Source organism: Colletotrichum karsti (genome assembly GCF_011947395.1).
Source record: "Colletotrichum karsti strain CkLH20 chromosome Unknown Scaffold58, whole genome shotgun sequence".
NCBI classification, from domain to species: domain Eukaryota; kingdom Fungi; phylum Ascomycota; class Sordariomycetes; order Glomerellales; family Glomerellaceae; genus Colletotrichum; species Colletotrichum karsti.
Genome location: NW_024065958.1, coordinates 1 through 19,627, shown reverse-complemented (window position 1 = coordinate 19,627; position 19,627 = coordinate 1). Strand labels below are relative to the sequence as shown.

The 19,627-nt window shown below is 51.9% G+C and overlaps 2 protein-coding genes across 2 annotated transcripts; one reads left to right on the top strand and one right to left on the bottom strand.

The window, feature by feature from the left end:
• Positions 1-3,978: 3,978 nt before the first annotated feature.
• Positions 3,979-5,672, top strand: CkaCkLH20_12349 (uncharacterized protein; the record flags this gene model as incomplete). The annotated part of the gene is made up of 8 exons (XM_038895062.1): positions 3,979-4,162; positions 4,228-4,281; positions 4,343-4,515; positions 4,572-4,678; positions 4,728-4,855; positions 4,905-5,013; positions 5,066-5,094; positions 5,191-5,672. The coding sequence occupies 8 exons, from the start codon at positions 3,979-3,981 to the stop codon at positions 5,670-5,672; spliced, it is 1,266 nt and encodes a 421-aa protein (XP_038739576.1).
• Positions 5,673-11,892: 6,220 nt separating this feature from the next.
• Positions 11,893-13,002, bottom strand: CkaCkLH20_12348 (uncharacterized protein; the record flags this gene model as incomplete). Its single annotated transcript, XM_038895061.1, has 1 exon — positions 11,893-13,002. One exon carries the CDS (start codon positions 13,000-13,002, stop codon positions 11,893-11,895), a length of 1,110 nt encoding a protein of 369 aa, XP_038739575.1.
• Between the last annotated feature and the right edge of the window lie 6,625 nt (positions 13,003-19,627).

Here is a 19,627-nt window from a genome sequence, read left to right as displayed (position 1 = left end):
GGAACTGAATCAAGCTACCTACCTTGGAGCATCGTGAACTACTCACCGGGCGTGGCTTGCCGTGTGTGGCTGAACGGTGATGACATCGCAATAATGGGAGGCTTGCGGATCTAATCATGTGGGTGGAGAGCCCCTTCCATCCGGGGAAAGCACGCGCACGGTCCCCTATTTCCGTGTGGCAGGTCCGTGTGGTCCGGCTTCGGTCTCGGAGATGCGCTCACATCTTGGGCGGGGCCGTAGATCCTGCCGTCATTGGTTGCTTAGTCGTCGGAACGATGGAGGTTCGTTCTTCCGTGGCTACGAGATCAAACTAAGGTTCGGACCCTGCGCTGTATCCAGTTGGAAGCGGGTACTTTCTGGATCTCCTTGTGCGCAATTGTCCAATAACCGAGCTTCCTTCTCCACCATTCGCTGACAGCAGGTGCGTCTTTCCCTGATACCTGGGGCTTGGAATATGGCGTTCTTGGCACACCTCCCACACATCTCGTGACGCTGGTCTCTTTCTACGCCTCTTTCCTTTTCGGTTATCTGTCGGCAACGGCAGCCGCGGTGCGAGTACCGTCGCAATTAGGGGTCGGATTGCATACGAATGTTGGCACACCACCTGCCTCATCTTCACCGCCTCGAGTGCATGATGGGCAGCTGGCAGAATGCAACCTCAGCTCGGGCGTCGTTTCTGGGACGGCAGGCCTGTTCTTCTGCTCGTCCGTGACTGCCGCTACACGCACGAAGATGCTGCATTTACGAAGGGGTCAAGCGCCGCACCAATATCTCCGCGGGAGAAAAAGCTCCCAGGCAGGCAGGCAGGCAAACAAGCAGGCAGGCAAGCAAGCAGCGGGCAGGCAGTCTGACGTACAGACGGTACGAGATGCGCTCGAGACCCGACGAAGCCATGGCGGATGGCAAACAAGATGGCGTCGGAGCCGTTCCTCCCTACGATATTCCGGCCGGCAACCACTTCTCTCAGCCACTCTCACTCCTGGACCGCGCTTTATGAAAAGTCTCAGCACGGGGAAGGCGTCCGGTTGCACAACAAGACTGGACGAATATCATACGCAGCACACAATTACTTTGCGGTAGATGCCTTTCCCTCCAGGGCGGCCATTGCGACATCCGTAGCTTTTTAGCCCCGGAGACCTCCGAGATCTCACCAAGATCTCCCTACCGTCACCGCGGCTGGCTAGCTGGCTGCCATCTGGATGCCAGCGACAGCGCTCGACCCCTTGGCTGAGGGCGCGCGGGTGCGGGAAGAAAACCCTTCGTGCCTCCAAGCAGTTCGCCAGTGGTGCTATGGCAGGTCAGCCGCACCGGTCGAAGCCTCATCTACGCAACCTCTTGGGACGTTTTACTTGGCTTGTCTCCATGCCACCTCGACATGCCTCGACATGGCGCCGCGCGCATGATGTTCCACGAAAGGCTGACGGTTGGCACAGAAGAAGCGTGAGGCGTATCTACTGCGTAGTAGGGCATCTAGGGCGCCTCAAGAGCAGGCATGTTTGAAGGGTCTCTCGCTGGCTGACAATGCCGGATGATTACAGCTCAAACGGTCGACCGAACTCTAGATCGCGGCCACGATGCACGATTGCCCGCCTGTCTGCCCGCCCACCCACAGACTCGAAGCAAGAAACACCACACATCGCGGAAGAGTTCTCACCCCAACGCTAAATCGATTGCGCACCGGCAGCATGGCCTTTTTGGAACGAATTAGCAAGAAGGATAATTCTAGAGGGAGTCTCGGAGGCGACGAGAAATCCGCGAGACATTCTCTTCGGCCGGCGCACTGCCACTTTCTTCCATCCATCTCTTATTCTTGCTCCGCCGTCGATATTTCTGGTCATTTAACCCTTTGACAGATTTGACTCGCGAACCTACTATTTTGGATTTTCATGTCCCGGGCGACATTTTGGACGAGTGAGGTCACCGTCGGCTGAAGGTCGTTATCAATCGGCTTTATCGGCGACTGCAGCGAGTCTAAGTGGCCAGGCGGTTACAATGTCCCGTTTTGGGCTGTCTCGACGAGCCCGGATAACGCGCGCCACGAGGTCTCACATCCATCCGCGTCGGGAACGATCAATTCCTTAGCTAGGAGGCGGCTACGCTGATCGATCCCTTACCCCCAGGTTTTGTCGTCGAACCTTGGCGGCTGTTCCGCGATAGATCCCGCGACTGCGGTGTTCTTTGTCGCAAACCTCATTACACTGCGCAACCGCGAAATGCCGTCGACATGCTGTGTCGCGAAGGGACAAAAAGCACCAAGACCCAGGACTACGAGGCGTCCCGTGTGTCACGGACTAGATGGTATGTGCAGCTGCTGCGTCTACGCTGCGTGCCTCGATTGTCAGAGGCGCTCGGAGGCAGCATTAGAAGGGTCCAAGCTACTCGACATCTAGGTTTCTAGTCGTGGCGGCCCGCTGGTGATGCGAACCACAGAGTGCTAATTAGTGCGAAAAGTCCGCACTTTATCCCCAGTCAGACTGGTCAAGGATGGTGGACAGACGGTGAAGCCGGGTCGTGCAAAACGCGAACAAGATCATCAGTCTTTAAGTTGCTTCAGGCGAGATAGGGCGAACAATTGGGTCTTTCGATGATTTAGCCCAGAGGTTTGTCGATGTTGAATTACGCTGGTTGGTTCGAGGGCGGGATCTACGGCCGGGCTCGACCATGGTTCCCTGTCCTCCGTTGCAGAACCTCACAGCTCTATCTGGGAGCAGCTCTCGCCCTCCCGGTCAGCTTCACACACTAAGCAACCAAATCAAGCTGGCCATCCACCACCACGGCTTCGGTGAAATAGACCTTCCTGTCGCGGATTGCTGCATACGAGAAACGCAGAGAGGACTGAAGGAGAGGACTAACATCGGATTAGAGTTTATCTCTCGTAACGATTTGCCCCTCCACCTCGACTCAATTACCCTGTTCTCTCTTCCCCCCCTCCCCGTCCCGTCACCATGACATGAGCTTGGCGACGAAACAGCCTTTCTGTGCAGGTTGTTTCCTGTCGTCACTTGGTGTCTGGGGTGCTGCAGTGTGCCCGACGGATGGCTTTACCCATTGCCTTACCGTTTTTCCCCATCGTCAGGGACTGAACCTACGGTTTGTGCTTTTCGAAGCAAGGCGTCCCCTACGTTCATGTGTGTGCGGCTGGTGCTTTACTACGTGTCTCTCGCTTCCTTTCTCCGAGCCGTCACTACTCTCCCTTGTATCCCTCCAGCTTCTACATGGTATCTCTCAGTATCCAGTCCATGTACTCGAGCTGCCCGTGTACAGACCGTTTTCTCCACATGAACACATCGCAGCTTTCTTTGGAATCGTCTTCCCTGTGGCTTGCTCCGCTATTCGAGTTGTGTCTATACGATAGCCCATTTTCCCTTTTTTCCACGCCGTCGACTGTTCCAACGTCCATTCGTACTAGCAGGTCTTGGCTCGTGGCTATTCTTCCGAGTCAACTAGCTGCCACCTAAAAAACAAGCAGAAACGCCTTTTCTCGTGCTAAGTGGGCTGGGGTCTTACTACTGACCATTCACCCGGACATCGCCCTCTTACAAACTAGGCGCGGAAAAGAGACCAAAACCCAAGAAGACGAGCCTGCAAACCGACCCAACTTCTCCTGCAAGTCTCTTTCCCACCCCTTGCCTCTAGCGTATCGGTTCTTCCTCCATCCTTGTAGCAAGCACTGGCTTTTTGGGCTTGCTCTGTACCGCACCGTACCTTAGCTTCCTGTCCTCTCCCCCGTCTGTCCCTGCACGTACGCCTCGATCACCTGTTGGACGAAACTTAAAGACGGTTGTGTCCCCCTCCCAGACATTGCGAGACGAAGGTAGCTCGGACACCCAAACCGTCGATCTCCTGCCTTTGGCGATTCCTGGTTGGCCTTTCGTATATAGTTCTTCCGGGTCCTTTTACACCCCCTTCCCCGGCGGCCCTGCCTTCTCATGTCCGAACGATCGTGACACGGAAAACGACCCAAAAAACCGACATCCCCTGGATCTTCTCGCGTCCTTTTCGACGACACACGACGAGAACACGATATCTCGGGACATGATGGCTCCCATGGTGCTTCCCCGGGCAGACCCCGCGGGGCTGCACACGACAGAGCCCCTCGCGGGCACGATCATGAGCGTTATCATCTGCCTAGTCTCCATCAGTATCATCTCCGGCTTCATTGGTACGTCGATCGCGACGGGATGGACGCGTGGGGGCGAAGACGGGTTCGCTAACACGGTTTCACAGCTCAGAGAGGCGCAGCATTAAAACAGTGGAAGAGGATGCCATTCGTGGTGTGGTGTAAGTTGGACCACTCGACGGCATGCGGTGGCAGGTCAGGGATACTGACGACGTTCTCCAGTGGTGCTATTTGTCTACCTCGATTCATACCTGTTCGTATTCGTCACCGCGGTTCTGCAGTTCGCCCTCGGCGTGAACACGAACATCCAGATTTGCGACGGCGCTATTTTACTATGCCTCGTGTGCTACATTACGACGAAGGTGCTGATCTACCTGTTTCTGGTCGAAAAAGCAGTGCGTATTTGGGTCCCGCAGAAGAACTGCGCAGTCGGTGCTGACGATTCGCGAAGCATATTATCCGAGGGACGAAGCCGCGCCTCAAGTCGAAGCTCTACATCTTCAACTCGTTTGGCATGCTTGGCGTATATGCCGTCATTGCCATCTTGAACTTCATCTTGTACGGCAACCCGTCCGAGAAGCGTGGACTACAACTGACAGTGACACAGCCGAATTACACGGATAGATGACGGGCAGTGCTACATCGGAATGCAGAAGGTCTCGATGATCCCTCTCATCTCCTTTGACGCCGTCGTCAACATCTACCTTACCATCCTCTTCCTCATCCCTCTCAAGAGTAAGCCACAGCCCGCGCTCATCGTGATCAACGACTAACATCGACCAAGGTCTCTACTCTTTCAAACACTTCCCCAAGACGCCAGCCAACGTGCGCTTGAGGACAGTCGCGCTGCGGACTTTCATCGGTGCCCTGTGCACGTTGACCAGCAGCATTGTGTAAGTTGGGCAGAACGTAAGATTTAAGCTCAAAGTTTCTGACTCGCTCCAGGAACCTGACCGTATTAATGGTCCTTAACGGTGAGCCCGGCTGGGTTTGCCTCATGTGCTGCAACAGCGATAGTATGCCGCCCTCCTCCCCATGTCCCTGCCGCCTTTCCGCTGACCCATGTGCAGTCCTCTTCTCCGCTGTGGTCGTCCAATGGGTGACCTCCAAGGATAACGCTGCCACGCAAGGCTCCTCTGGGGTCTCACATAGCAACGACCAGAACCCCTTCGGCGGCGACGAGTTCCGTCACGGCCCGGAAGGCCAGTACTCGCCGCACATCGCTCCGAGCCAGAAGCATGTGCTGCACGACATTGGCGAGATCTCGCTCGACAGCAGCGCCCGCTCTGACTGCGCCAACAGCGACAAGACATCGAGCGAGGTGGAAAGAAGTCGAAAGGCGTCGTCTGCGGGATCGAACGGCGGAGTAATGGTGACGACGACGATTAGGCGCGAGTCGAAACCGGGGCCGGCTCTCTTCGAGGAGATGCAAATCGAGGATGGGTACACGGCATCATCAAACGCGTCTCGTCCGCCGAGCGAGCAGGAGCCGAGAGAGTACGATGTGTATGGGAGGAATTCGCGGACGAAAATCACGGCCGGCAAGCGTTGACGAGGGAATCTTCCAAAAAGGGCATTTCGACTGCTTTTGTTTTTGACAGGCGGCATTATATCCAGGGATTCCTACGGCGCGAAACGGATCAACGTACACACCACATCTACGGCGCAACGGTTTTATTTTTCTTTTCATGTACCGGGATCGGACTGCCCTCACGGGGGTTCTAGGACGAAAGACTTACGGGAGTCATTTGTTTGCATTGATATCACGACACGATCAGCTCAACAGGGGCCAGATGTCCTGTTTTTCTTTTACATACACGGGTCTATTGAACGACGGGAAGGTATTGGATGCGGTTTTGGTATACACGAGGGCATCCGGCAATGACGACTCTCCACGGCTCATGGGATGATATTATTTCGGTGTTTATCAAGAGGGGCTTGCTATTTTACTGGAGAAATGGGATTCTCAGTTACTGTTCATACGAAGACGGCGATATCAGGGAAAATCAGGGGTTGACAAGACACGGGGTTTACCACAGCAGGGACGAAATTCAACAGGACTGTAGCGGATTGGCGATCCGCCATGTTACTCTACAGGCATTAGCAGCAGGCAGAGAATTCCATGGAAAACAAAGCTTCAAAAACACGCCTCGTGTCTCTGTCATCTCGTGAGCGTTCGTCGTGTCTGTGCCAGTCGCCACATCGAACCTCAATCTGAACAATCTCATACTCAACGAACTGAGTTTTGCCCTCTGCAACCTGATTTGCCTGAGCCTCAAGAGCCGCCGCCACGGCCTGAGACTACTGCACGGTATGCGGATCCGCCGCCACCCATCCTCAGTTCACACGTGTGTGCTATATCCCGGCCAGCCAACACCACCAATCTCTCTAAATACGTCTTGGTGTGTATTCTTTCTACATCTGCCGAACGGGCTTCTACGGCTGTTCCAACGAACCTTGAAAGATATAAATGCGTTTTGTTTGTCATTCTGAGTGTGCCTGCACGGTCGGGGACGCCATGCGTCACAGTACGCGCGGGCGTCGGGTATCTCGTACTCGCCCTTCCCACGTGTTTCCTTTTTTGTTTCTCGGCCTTATCAATCTGTGTCTCCATCCAATCTACGGAGTTTGTATCTCTCGGACTGGACGTACATGCCCCTTCCGGTACGTCTGTTTTATGCGCAGCAGCGGAAGGATCCAAACACCCCCTTTCACACACGTGGGGTTGAGTGAGTGACCGGCCGGTGCCTTTGACGTTGACCAGAACCTTGTCATATTCTCACCAATACGGAGGCTTCGCGATGGAAAACATGGTGAAAAAACCAAAAATAAGAAGCTCAGGAATTCGAGACTCGGGCCGTTTTTTTTCTTTTTCTTGGAGAGCTGCACAGAGAGCGATTCCACGCCCTACTCTCGTCCGGTAAAGAGATGGCCGCCCGTTCACCCGTCACTCTCGTTTTTCATGACTCTGGTCGTCATGCTCTTCCCATACATTGGACCTCTCTGCCCAAGTCATGCGGTCTTCTCTTCTGGCAGATGTTTACCCACCACGGCGCGCCAACCCGGACAAGCAAACGGAAGGCAGGGGAGGGCCTGTCGCTTCCCCGGTCTTGGCTTTCCCACTTTGCGGCCCCATTCCTTCCGTTTGCCCTACCGTGTGGCTCCACCGAGTGGGCCTGCCGTCCGTCGGAAGGGACGTCCCTATTTGCGGTAGGCATCACCCATGGTGCCGTGGAGTGTTGCTGCGATCTGGTGTGCTGTGAAGAGCGGCTCCCTTCTCCGAGTCAACGAGGTCGGACAAGGTTGGACTTCCTGACTCTGGAAACTGGCCGACACTCATTCGACTGTGCCCGCTTGGGGGGGACCGGACGGTGGAGTGGCTCCTGCTTCCCACCGGTGTCTGCCCAGCGACGCAAGAGGCGCGGCTTGGCCCCTCGAGCTGTACGAATTGTACGATTTTAACTCGAGCGACCGTTCTCGGGATTTGCTGCTGTAGCAAGAGATGATGGAATCGCGAAGAAGCAGTGTTATCGCCAACATCCTCAACCCAGCCCCGGTTTGCGCTTGATATTGGCTGCGGGTATGCTTGTATCTGGCATTGAGAGGTGGGTTTCGATAACACATCACAAGCAAAGGACGGGCAGACAGAAACCAGAAAACGAGACGCTGGCGCATTGGCACCTCTGGGCATAGGCATGGGCATGAAGCATTGGGCACGCCAAGCAGCATACAAACGAGCATTGGCCTCTTGTGTCGCTGCAACAGCTGCCACCCTGGCTCAGTCCGTGTTAATCCTCGCGTATTCCTCGCTATTTCTTGGCGACAGGAAACGACAAGGAGACCAGCTCTTCGTCTCGGTAGACCTGCCGAGACGGTTCTGCCACGCCCATTGGCTTCGGGCCTGCAGAGATACCAAGAACGTCTCTTACACATGAGGTGGTCAGTAAGGCGCGCCGGAGAAGTATGTTTCCTTTCCATCGCTTGTTTTTTGAACTTGAATTCCTTCTAATTCTGCGGACAGAGTATTGGACCATTGGTAGGCTGTGTAACAGCGTTAAACCATGTCACTGCGGGATGAAGCAAGAGATGGGATAAAGTGTTGCGCTACTATGCGCGGGCAAAAAGCGTTCTGCCCTATGAGTGTCCGCACCTTCGACCAACGCATTATCACGCTATCCAGTCCCAAAGCGGTAATTCGATGGAATCCAACACGGAACGGTTTGGACTGGACGAAAGGTTCAGGGTAGCAACTCCCAAGACCTGGAGGAGGCGAAACGAGGATGAAATTAGAGATCTATCTACCGAGATATGAGATCTGCCGGAGCACGTTGTGCAGCCTCATCTTTCTTCCGTGTTTAACACACGTGTGAACTTGCAGCACCTAGCCAGTCGGAGACTGTTGATGTGATGCTACCGTGGCGAAGCGAAGTTCCAAACATGGAGTGTGGTCCCTTCGTACAGCGATACAACTCTACTGCGGTAAGCCGCCAACGCTAAGAATGCATAGAAGAAGCGAATAGGAAAAGCTTGAGAACGTAGTCTACGAGGGACCCGTCGTCTAGCAAGGGTGCGAAAACGATACAACGTCGACGCTGAATTATCAGGCTGCGGCAGACGTCACGTCAGCCTACTATGACATCTCAGGGTGACATCTTCTTGCCTCGTGTGCTTCGTCTCGTCGGAGGCCCGTTGGACCTTCCTCTCGCCTGCCGTCCTGGAACTCTGGGCGGACTTTCGTTCAAGGGGTTAAATCGCAGAGACTCACCTGAGGCGTTCAAACACGTCGTCTCTTCAGCTCGCGTGACATGCCAGGATCATCTGCGGCGTGTTACCAAAACGCAAGGCAGGTAGACAGACAGGAAAGACGATACCTACCACCGCCGCCGCCATCTCCACTTCACCGGAAGTACCGTCGACGGTTCGGTTCGGGTCACGGGTACCCACCCTCGCCGCGCAGTCCCCCCCTCCCCTCCACCAGCCGGGGAAAGGCGGTTCGGTGTATCCGTACCTCCATCGTTTTTCGTCTCGTCCTACAGTAACGGGGCCAAAGAGACGGGAGAAACACGCTCCTTCATGCACCATTCCACCTCTCGCGAGTCATTATGATAAAATCCTACGGCGAATCCTCCAGTTCTTTGGCTGCTTTCCTCCATCCATCCCCGTCCTCAGCTTTTTCGAACCAACAGCCCAACGCAACTCTACTCGAGCCTTCCGCCCCCTGCCTCCCTGTCTTTGGCCTGATTTCAACGTCACTGACGCCCATTTGGCTTTCTTGGTTTCTTTCGTCTGTATTCGTAGTGGCCGTGTGTGTGTGTCGGGAGATTTCTCCGAGAATGAAGCTTCGAACTGGTTTCGAGGCAGTTTTTCTCCCGACATACCACGGCGCTACCTCGTCCGTTCCCTTCTCTTCTTGATATCTCCTGCTCTGTTTCCTGCAATCCGCGCCAAGAGGATGTCTTTCCCGCGTACCGCAACGGCATCATAGTAAGCCGGACGTGGGCTGAGCCCGTCTCGTAGAGCGAGGCCACCTCACTGGCCAGCATCTGATACTCCTTTTTCTGGATTTTCTTTCGTCCATACTTCCTTCACATGTCGTCTGCACATAACCCGTGCCCCCCGTACGCTGACATCTTTCATCGTATTATCACTCCCAAGGCCATGATACATGCGACTATCTACACCACCACGCTCGTCCAGTATATCGACCTCAAGTCCAGTCTACATGCGAGAAACACGAGACACACGCATCTCTCCAGCCCGCCGGCAGCACACAAATACTCATACCTTACAGAGACTGTACGACATTCAAACGTCCCATCGTCGGCGTGGCTTCACCGGCAGCCGCGCGACTTCGCTCGGCAGCCTGACCTCTTTCTCCCATCGGCAGTTTGTATATTCACTCGGCGCCGCCGCCATTGGCGAGAATCCCATTCCTCAGGATCAACATGATAATGGGCAAATTGCAAAGTCTCTTCCCCCGGCCGTGGCGAAAAAGTGCCATTGTAACAAACCACATGGCAAAGAATGGCACAATGCCGTAGATCACGATCCGATTTTTATCTTTCGCCTCCCCCTTGTGCGTTCGTTCCTCTCTCTCTCTCTGCTTCGACACCATCTCGTCTTCCCACTCCTCCCCTGGCAACAACGGATCTAAGCCTCTTGCTAGTGTTCTCTGCACGTTGCCATGTCAAACACGTGTGCGCATCGTAGATCCATCCCCCCACGACCGGCGATGAGCCGTCGAGATGTTCGGGATGTCTAACGCTGCCGCTACTAACTTCATTCCATCCTTCTTCCATTCGTCCAACCAACCAGGCTGCCGCGTTGACTAGCACCCACCACCATCTCTCCTCAAGATTTCTCCAAGCCCGCTAGCTGTGACAGCCCGGCGGGTGGGATACTTTTGGCGCGCCGACTTCTTCAGGCCGAAATGAGAGAAATGGAATAAAAAACAACGCCGAAAATCGTTCAGAGGCTAATTAGTGAAAACGCCGAAAGACACAACGCCGATGGAGTTAACCCCCATCTCTCCTCACGTCGGCACACCATCAACAGTCACGCCTTCTTGAGTAAGAACTCGCTTTTGATTCTGCGTCAGCGCAAATTACTTCGGGCCCTGGCGACCTCTACTGGACGGAGAGAATGACATGTACCGCCAAGTAGAGCAATCCGCCAAGGCAGGTGAAGTCGGCCTTGTGGCATCATGATCTGCGATGTCTACATCACCGAACCCCTCCTTCACCAGAACTCAAATCTCATGACTGGGTATCGCGAACGCCTCCACGGAATACGTCTCATTCACCACGAACAGCACGAAACGCGACGGCAGAAGAGGACGCTTGCTTACCTGCGTGTGTCAGCAACAAGCCCCTCACCGCATCCCACGCATCCCACGCAGGATAGACATCGTCGGTCCATAGGCAGCTCACATACACACGTAACATAACAACTCAAAAGCGCTTCCTGCTGGTAACCTCCGACCAACGGGACAAAAAGCAAAGCCCCATGCGGGACTCGATCGGCGCACGGGCTCGTGACATCCGGCGGAAGCTTAAATTCCCCCTCCGCACGAGCTTCATACGTTTGCCTGCTTTCTCTCGTTACCTAGGCGGAGACTCGGAGACGGTTGGAACGGGCCACAGCATATGCTTGTGTCTGTGTCTCGCGGGGAAGGGCTATGCTGTGTCTGTCGGGACCGAACGTTTGGAGTTAGTTACCCGTCCTACCCCAAATCACCAGCAGGAGGTCCCTTCTTTCGACCACCGTTTTGGAAACCGTTCGACCCAGGAATGTAAACAGACAAGGACCAACGGTCTCATAGTTATTCCGCACATTGTCCTCGGACATCACAGCATTACGGACGACAGTCATCATGATGGGCGATTTTAACGTGGCTTTGTAGCCTGGTATTCCATTCAATGCGTTCGTAGCTCGTGAGTCTATCCTTTTGGTTCCTCGTAGGATCGTCCCGGAGCCGGTTTCCCTTTTCTATGCCTCAAAAGTCCGCAAACACCTGTGTGTCGGGTATCCCAAGTTGTTGAGCCAAACCCGAGCCGAAAAAAGAGCATCCAGTGGGAAAATATCCAGCGAGCGACCACCCTCTGAATGTGAAGCGAGAGTCCCGAAAAGGAAGAAAATGTTAACTGTATGTACAGGAGAAGAAGAAGAGGAAGTGATGAACACTTCCTGATGAGTTATCCACCTTGAACCCCGAAAACCGAAAATCCCATAACCCAATGCGCTCATAATCAAACGAATCAACCTCGGACGACTTAGGCGGAAGCGTAAGCACTGCCGAGGGCGTTCACGGAGTTGCCGGACATGAGGACGCCATCCTTGACCATGAAGTAGGCGTAGCGGTCGAGGTAGCTGACGGCATCGAGCTTGGGGACGTTGGCCTGGACGAAGCTGGAGATCTGGTCGTCGCTGCCGAGAGGAGCGAACTCGGTGAGCCAGACGGGCTTGCCATCGCAGATCTTGTTGACCTTCTCGAGGTGGGAGAAGAGGGTGTCGGCGGCGTCGGCGGGAGAGTACCAGTGAGTGACACAGAAGTCGTACTTGCACTGCTTCTCGGTGTCTTCGGGGTCGGCCTCCTTGCAAGCCTTGACCCAATCACTGAGCCAGTCGAGACCCTGACCAGCGATGTTGCTGTTGGTGATGGCAGGGGCACCGATCTTGGCCTTGCCGCTGTAGGGGTTCATGTGCTCGATGTGAGCAGCGGCAGCGGCAGAGGCGCCCATGTTGCACTGAGCGGGCAGGTCGCACTCGTTGAAGCTCAGGATGTGGGTAGAGCCGGCCTCGATGGCAGCGTTGGCGTTCTTAGTCCAGCGTTCAAGGTGGGTGGGAATGGGGCCCCAGAGCATGGGGACGTAGTTGAGGTTCGCGGAAAGACCGTTGGAGCTGGAGTCCCAGTTGTAGGCCCAGCCGCACTTCTCACCGGCGCTGGACATGAAGCTGGAGACGAGGCTGGCATCGTTGTAGGCGAGACCGCGCTTGCTGCCAGAGTAGGCACCCTTGGCACTGACGGCACCGGTGGCGGCGGCAGCCTTGGAGGAGGAAGGGGAGGCGGCGAGGGCCTGGACCTTGGGAGCGTAGGAAGTCACCAAGGTGGTAGTCGGGGCGGCAGCAGCAACGACGGGGGCAGGAGTGGGAACGACGACGGGGACGGTGGTGGTAGACTGGGCGGCGACGGGAGCGGCAGGGGTAGGGCCGTGCCAGTTGTTGATCCAGGACACGACTTGGCCATCGATAGTAGCAATAACCCAGTCGTCACCACGCTTCTCCTTGGCCTGCTGGTGGGCATGACGGTGAGCGTTGAAGCCCAGGGCCTGCTCGACGAGAGCGAGGCCGGCGGCGGCGAGAACAACGTTCTTGGCGTACATTTTGTTGTAAGTGGTCGATGAAATCGAGGTGTGGTTTCCGAGGTGGTGTTTGCGTGACTAAGGTCTATCGAGATTGGTGCTTGTAAAGCCGTTGACTGTTTCTTTCCCGAAGATGTCGAATCCGCGTTGATACCGGCCGCTGGAGTGAATGTTGTGATATCTAAAGATACACGGAAGGAGTGTTTAATCTCTGCTGTTGTTCGGTCTATCAAAGACGCGAATAAGGAAGGTGGTGCGGTTGTTGTCGATGAGTTAGTGGAACAACGAACTGCGAAGGCAAGGTCGAAGCTGGCGACCGGTTGCTGAAGGAATGTGTTGATGGCTGGAAAAGGGAGTGACGAGCCGGTTGATGTTGGGAAGGAAGGGGAAACAAGCAGAGATTGTGTGGGGGAAAAGAAGGAGTTTAAGAAGGGAGAGGAGTGTCCATGGATACCGGGGGAAACAAATGGCAAGGACGTGGACGTGGAAGGGAAGGCAAGGAAACGTGCAGGTGAAGGTGGGTGGAGTCTAGACGCTGGGCGCTGGGCGCTGGCGGCCCAGATGAAGTCGACCGGGAGAAGGAGCGAGCGAACGATCGGGTGTGGGAGTGGGACTGGGAAGGGCGGCGGCCACTGCCACTGGTCACTGGTGAGCAACGCGGGAGCAAGTGCGGACTGTGGGTCCCGACGGGGGCGCTGCAGGTAAACGGGGCTGATTGTCGATTCACCACGAGGAAGGAGGTACGAATATTCGTAGAAGTGGAAGGTACCATCTATCCCCGTCTATCCGCACCTACCTACTTGTAGTGTACCTACCTGAGGTATCTACAAATATCCGTACTTGCCTATTCGCGCGCACAGAAGGTCAACATCACGACGCTAAAAAGGCAGGGGCTCAGGACGGGCCGGAGGTGTCGCGCTTTCCGGGAAAGGAAGTGGTGCGGTAGTGGTTTCTCACACAGGAGCAATGGACGCGCCATCTTCTCTTGATTCACCTTCGCTCCCACTTCATACCTACTTCACTGCCAACATCAAATGGCGCTGGCACTGGCAGGTGGAGCCGTCACCGTCACTGCTGCGGTGGTCGATGGAGGTCGATGGTTCATGGTGGTGGCACAGATGGGACGGAACTGGCGAGTGGAAACCCCCTGCCCAGTTCATCAAATCTTTTTTCATCCGATTTTTCTTTGACACCTTTTTTTTTTCCTGCTCGTTTTTTCGTTTTTCGTTTTTCGGGGGGTAGAGATCAGCGAGCGCCCTGCAGGCCGTGCTTTCTTCTCGGGCCAGTCCCGGTTATTTTTGTGGCACCTCGTCATGGCTTGGAGGGTCTGGACACTCAACTGACTCTCTGGCAAGCGCTCACTGGGCACAGGGGCGGGAGACGTCCGCGACAACTGGGATCACTGTGTTGGCGTTACGACCTGATGACAGAAGATTACCCAGGACTTCCTCGACACAATTCCCCAGAGACTTGATGCCCACGGCGGAGAATCAAGAAACTGCCGCACTCATTCACTTCGTCGCAGGGCAGAAGACACCCACAGTGACATAGTACGCTTGGAATTCTGCGTGTTAGTCGACGTCAGGTCCCAGGATGCCGAGACATCAGGAGGACCATTGAACAATCCCTTTCTTCTCCGGATATCTGTCTCTAATCCTTAATAGTCCGAGTCTCGGTTTCACTCGTCTTCAATCCCCGCGCTCCTTACGAATACGGCTACTCGGCGTCCAAACGAAGGGAGAGAAACAAACTGCTGCATTCTTGGGTGTTTCTGATTGCCGCCCACCCACCATCACAAGAACAAGCACAAGCAGCGCTTCCTTCCTTCCGCGTTGCAACACCTGCTGGCCTGGACCTTTTGCCAGCAACCGGTGCGGCAGGAAGAGGGAGGGGGACTGCAACTTGGCAGGGTCGAAGAACCGCAAAGTTGGCCAACCGGACAGCCAATCGAGCAAGAAGCGCCATTTTCACCCCTGGCTTATGCAGGAACGGGGGGCAAACTGCTGCAGGAACCGGAACCGCGGCGCAACCTTGGAACACCGGGCGCCAAGGATACTTCGGTGAGCCGCTACATCTGCCGAAAGTATCCCGCCGCGGCCTTTACGGCCAAGAGATACAGGCCAAGTCCACGCACCACAAGTCTCCTCAGCTGACTGCTTCCCTGCTTAATCCCCTCAACCGCCCTCCTGGCCCCCGTGCCCCCATCGACCAGTCCAGTCAGCGGCTGCCAGACGACGATGCATCCGCACAGGCTGGCAAGAGACACAGGTGGCAGTCCTTGGTAGGTAGGTCGGCGGTAGATATGTCAGGAACGGTAGGAGCTGCAAGCGTGATGCAGGTAAGAATCATCAGCAAGAAAAATCCCTCTCTCCTGCCTGTTCCCGTCCGTTCAACCTGCACCTCCGCAACTTCTTCCAACCCTAAAGCTGTTTGGGTCCGTTGCTGTATGCAACTCAACTACGCCTTGGCCTCGCTCGAAAACCTGGCTTTGGCCTCCACCAACTTCTTAGATGTGCCTACCAAATCTTCGAAAAGTCACTCTCTTCACCCACCATGCTCCTGCTCAGTTACCCTCTCACCCTCCATGACCTCCACGCCATCACCGGGGAGACACGCAGACAATCAACGAGGCCAGTGCCGTTTGCGGACATTACCGCCTGCGTATCCCTTGCCTGCCCCCCAGGCAAAGCCTCATCGACGACGAGTCACTCGCCCTGGCGCCTTTGAAGGCAGTCCCGACTGACGAGGCCCTCACCCGCTCGAAAAACCCGGTCTCACGCTCTCTCAGCTGCGCTGATCCAGGGCTGAGAAGCCTACGGGGTCCGCCCTACGCTGCGAATACCTTGTCTCTTCGTATCAGTCCCGCAGCATCAGACGAACGAGAGATGACAGAAACGAAAGATTGGACGGCAGCCCAGGCGCTTTGATCAACTGAAGAGACTGATGCCATCAGTGAGGAAAATGGGACGAATGCGAGGCCACCGAGAACACGATAAGACCCGCCCTTCGGACCCGTTTCACCACTTTGGGTTGGTTCCACGTCGTTGTCTTCCTCTTCCTTTGAGCCTATCCCCTTTTGCGTTTGGTCGATTACGTGGAACCGAACGGATCCAGTCCAGCCCAGCGAGCCCGGGACTTGGAAGACTTGGGGGGCCGTCGACTCTTCCAGTCCCGACAACGTCAGTCCCGGCAGGGCCAAGTTGGCCAACTCCAAGCCCTGGGGCGCCGGCTGTGAAACCCTAAGCGAAATGAGATCCCGCCGCCACGGGCCATCTGCTGGACAAATCCCATCGATTATCCCCGAATACGGCGCCCCTTCTGCCATTTTGGCAATCCGCTCTCAGCTGTTTGGCCCTTTCTCGACAGCGCCGCCCACATCCCTCACGCGGCTGCCGTGTTGCCCTAGCTGAGGAAGCCGGTGAGGGCCAGCTCTCCGGATCATCCAAAGCTTGTTCACCCAGCAGGATTTCGACCGCGTCCCAGCCCTGGCAACTGGCAACTGGTGCCGGGATGCGACACCCATGGCAACACTGCGCCACGCCGAAGCTAGAGCCTCGGAATGCCACCCAGCTCCATCCCCGGGACTGCCATGCCGGCTCCCGTTCTGCATCAGGACAATCAACACCGTTGCGGACGCTCGGATCACTGTGATTGACAAAGGCTGAAGCCGTCGTCGACGACGGCAGCGCGACTCAGAGCCCTGGGCCGCGCAACACGGGCTAATGAAAAACACGAGGCTTGTCGTCGTCCGTTGTTCCCTTTATCACGGCGTACGTAATCACTTCTGCAACCGACCAGCTACGGACTCGCCTATCGTCAGCTCGCAGGCCGACAGCCATCATCAGCTGGTCAATCTGCTTTTCGGTTGCTTATTGCTGGCGTAAGATTCTATATTCGCCAAGGTCTCACAATACTTAACCCGAGCCTGCCAGCAGGTCAGTAATCCTCCATCCTCCGCGTTGATGAGGGTTGGTTGGTCTTCATCATCCCCAAACAGCTTGTCTTACCTGCATACTGCAAGCCGATAGGCAACCTACATGAACCCAAAATCATATCATTCATCCCCAGAGTGTCATCTTTGTCGTGCTTTTTTTGTGTCACCACATGTAACCGAGTCTATCTTACCTACAGCATGTCGCTTTTTACTCGAAATCACCCTTGCATGAAGAGTTGGGATGCACGCTGATCCGATTTTATGACCCGGAAGTCGGCAACCGTCGTCTGGCTATGTGTTGCTCCGGACGCTGCCAATAGCATAGTTGCTGAAATTACTATTCCTGTCAGACGTCAAACCGGCAACCTGCTGTGGAAGGAACGGCAGTTGCGGTTCGCAAGCGATGAGAATCAATGGCGACCGAAAAACTCGCAATTACGGTATCGTTTGCCTCAACGGGAATGCCACACAGATTCTCAAACACATTGCCCCTATTGTCTTTAGGCTGGCCAAATCGAAGCCCCAGTGAGCTGGAATGCTAGGTATTTAGTCTCAAGTTGTCTAACAAGCGCCATCAACCGTTAGCGGCCCTTCCTATTACCACAGAAGTCTCCAAATGGTGGTTAAAGTCCATTTTCGTCAAGGTCGAAACACACAAGTCTTAGGTCTCCTTACTAAGCCGCATTAAATCAGTCCTACTTCTACTTAAGGCTTAAAGCTATTAAGATCACTAAGGGTATACTCTCTTAAGCCTTACTCTATTTAGTTATTAATTATTTATTTTAATTATTTTATAATAACTAAAATAAATAAATAATATTATCAACTATTATTTATTTATTAATATTAATTATACTTATAATTATTAAACTTCTATTAAAACTTCTTTTCTCTATAGTACTATATAGTTTTTTACTTATAGTATTCTTATTATATTATATCTTAAGCTATTTAATAGCTATTATTAAATATCTTTAAAAATCTCTATTATATCTTTAACTTTAATATAGTTAATATTATTTAAAAGTTCTAAAAATATTTTAAAGCTATATTAAATAATATTAATAGTAATAAAATTAATTATTAAAAATAAAATAGTTATTAAACTATTAAGGATTTTAAAGTCTTTTATTTAAAGTATTTAATATTATAATTAATATTTAATTATTATATTAAAGTTATAAAATATTATATAAATAATAATAATAACTTTTATTATTATAACTATATTAAAGCACCTTTAAGCACTATATTATAATTTAAACTATATATTTAACTTACTTTAGGTTTAGCTTAGCTTACTAACTAATTAATAGCTATTTAGCTATATAACTTATAGACCCTATATATAAGCCTAAGCTTCTACTTTAGCTATTAGTTTATTACTTTATACCTTAACTTCCCCTATTATAATAATAATAATAATAATAGATTTTTTATTAAGATATATCTAATACTTTAATACTCTTCCTCTAAGCTACTTCTCTTAGCTATCTACTAGATAATTAGCCTTAAGGCTATTAGGCTAATACCCTATTATACTATTATACTATTATACTATTATACTATTATACTATTATACTATTATACTATTATACTATTATACTATTATACTATTAATATTAAGCTTTTTAAAATTATTTATAGAAAACTCTTTACTAATTATTATTATTATTACTATTTAATAAGGCTATTATAGTTTTATTACTTATTATTAGCTATATTTATAATATATTATCTAAATAGACTTAACTTATAGATTTTTAACTACTTTAGGCTTTAGATCTATAGCTATTTAGAGGAAGCCTATAAGATATTTATAAATAGATAAATTAACTTTAATCTATATAAATAGCTTTACTTTATTAACTTCTAAATTATTTAATTACTTTAAAAAATATAAGATAAGCCCTAAAAGCTATTTATAGTTAAAAATAAATTTTATAAGAGTTTTTTTTTTAACTAAAGTCTCTAAGTCTTTATATTTAAAGCTTAAGTTCTAAATATTATCTTTAGTAGCTAAAGCCTTTATATTATTATATTTATTAAGAGATATACTAAATAATATCTTAAAGAAAAAATTTAAATATAGTAATAAAAAAGGATTATAAAAAGATAAAGAATAAGCCTCTAGCCTAAGAGTTAGAATAATAGCTAGCTTTATAGGCCTATTTAATAATATAATAGAGATATTATTCTAGCTAAAGGACCTTAAGGGTATTATAAAGAGGGATTTATAATAGAGATATTATTCTAGTGTTACGACCCATTAGGCATAACCAACAAAGGACGCCCCACTAGGATACTAGGCGGTTATAACAACACACTTGTATGCAGGATCACGGGAACACGCAAGGATCCCTCGGGAACGGGAGAACTATGGTATAGGTTACGTGACGATAAGATAAGAGATTAGATCTATATGATCAAGATACGGCATCCATATTCCAGAAAGACAGAAGCCGTATGCCAAGGATACGGGAGCCGTACAGGGCATGTACGGCACCCAGCAATAGGACTACCCAGGACCTATATATAGGATAGACTTAAGTCCGCTTAAGGATAAACTTCTATAGCTCTTTAGCAATTAACTTATAATTATTACTTATAATACTTTTAGCTATACCTAAGTAATAATTACTCTATAACTCTTATTAAGGCCTTAACTAATTACTAAGACCTTTAAAGACCTATAATTACTTAACTAGACCT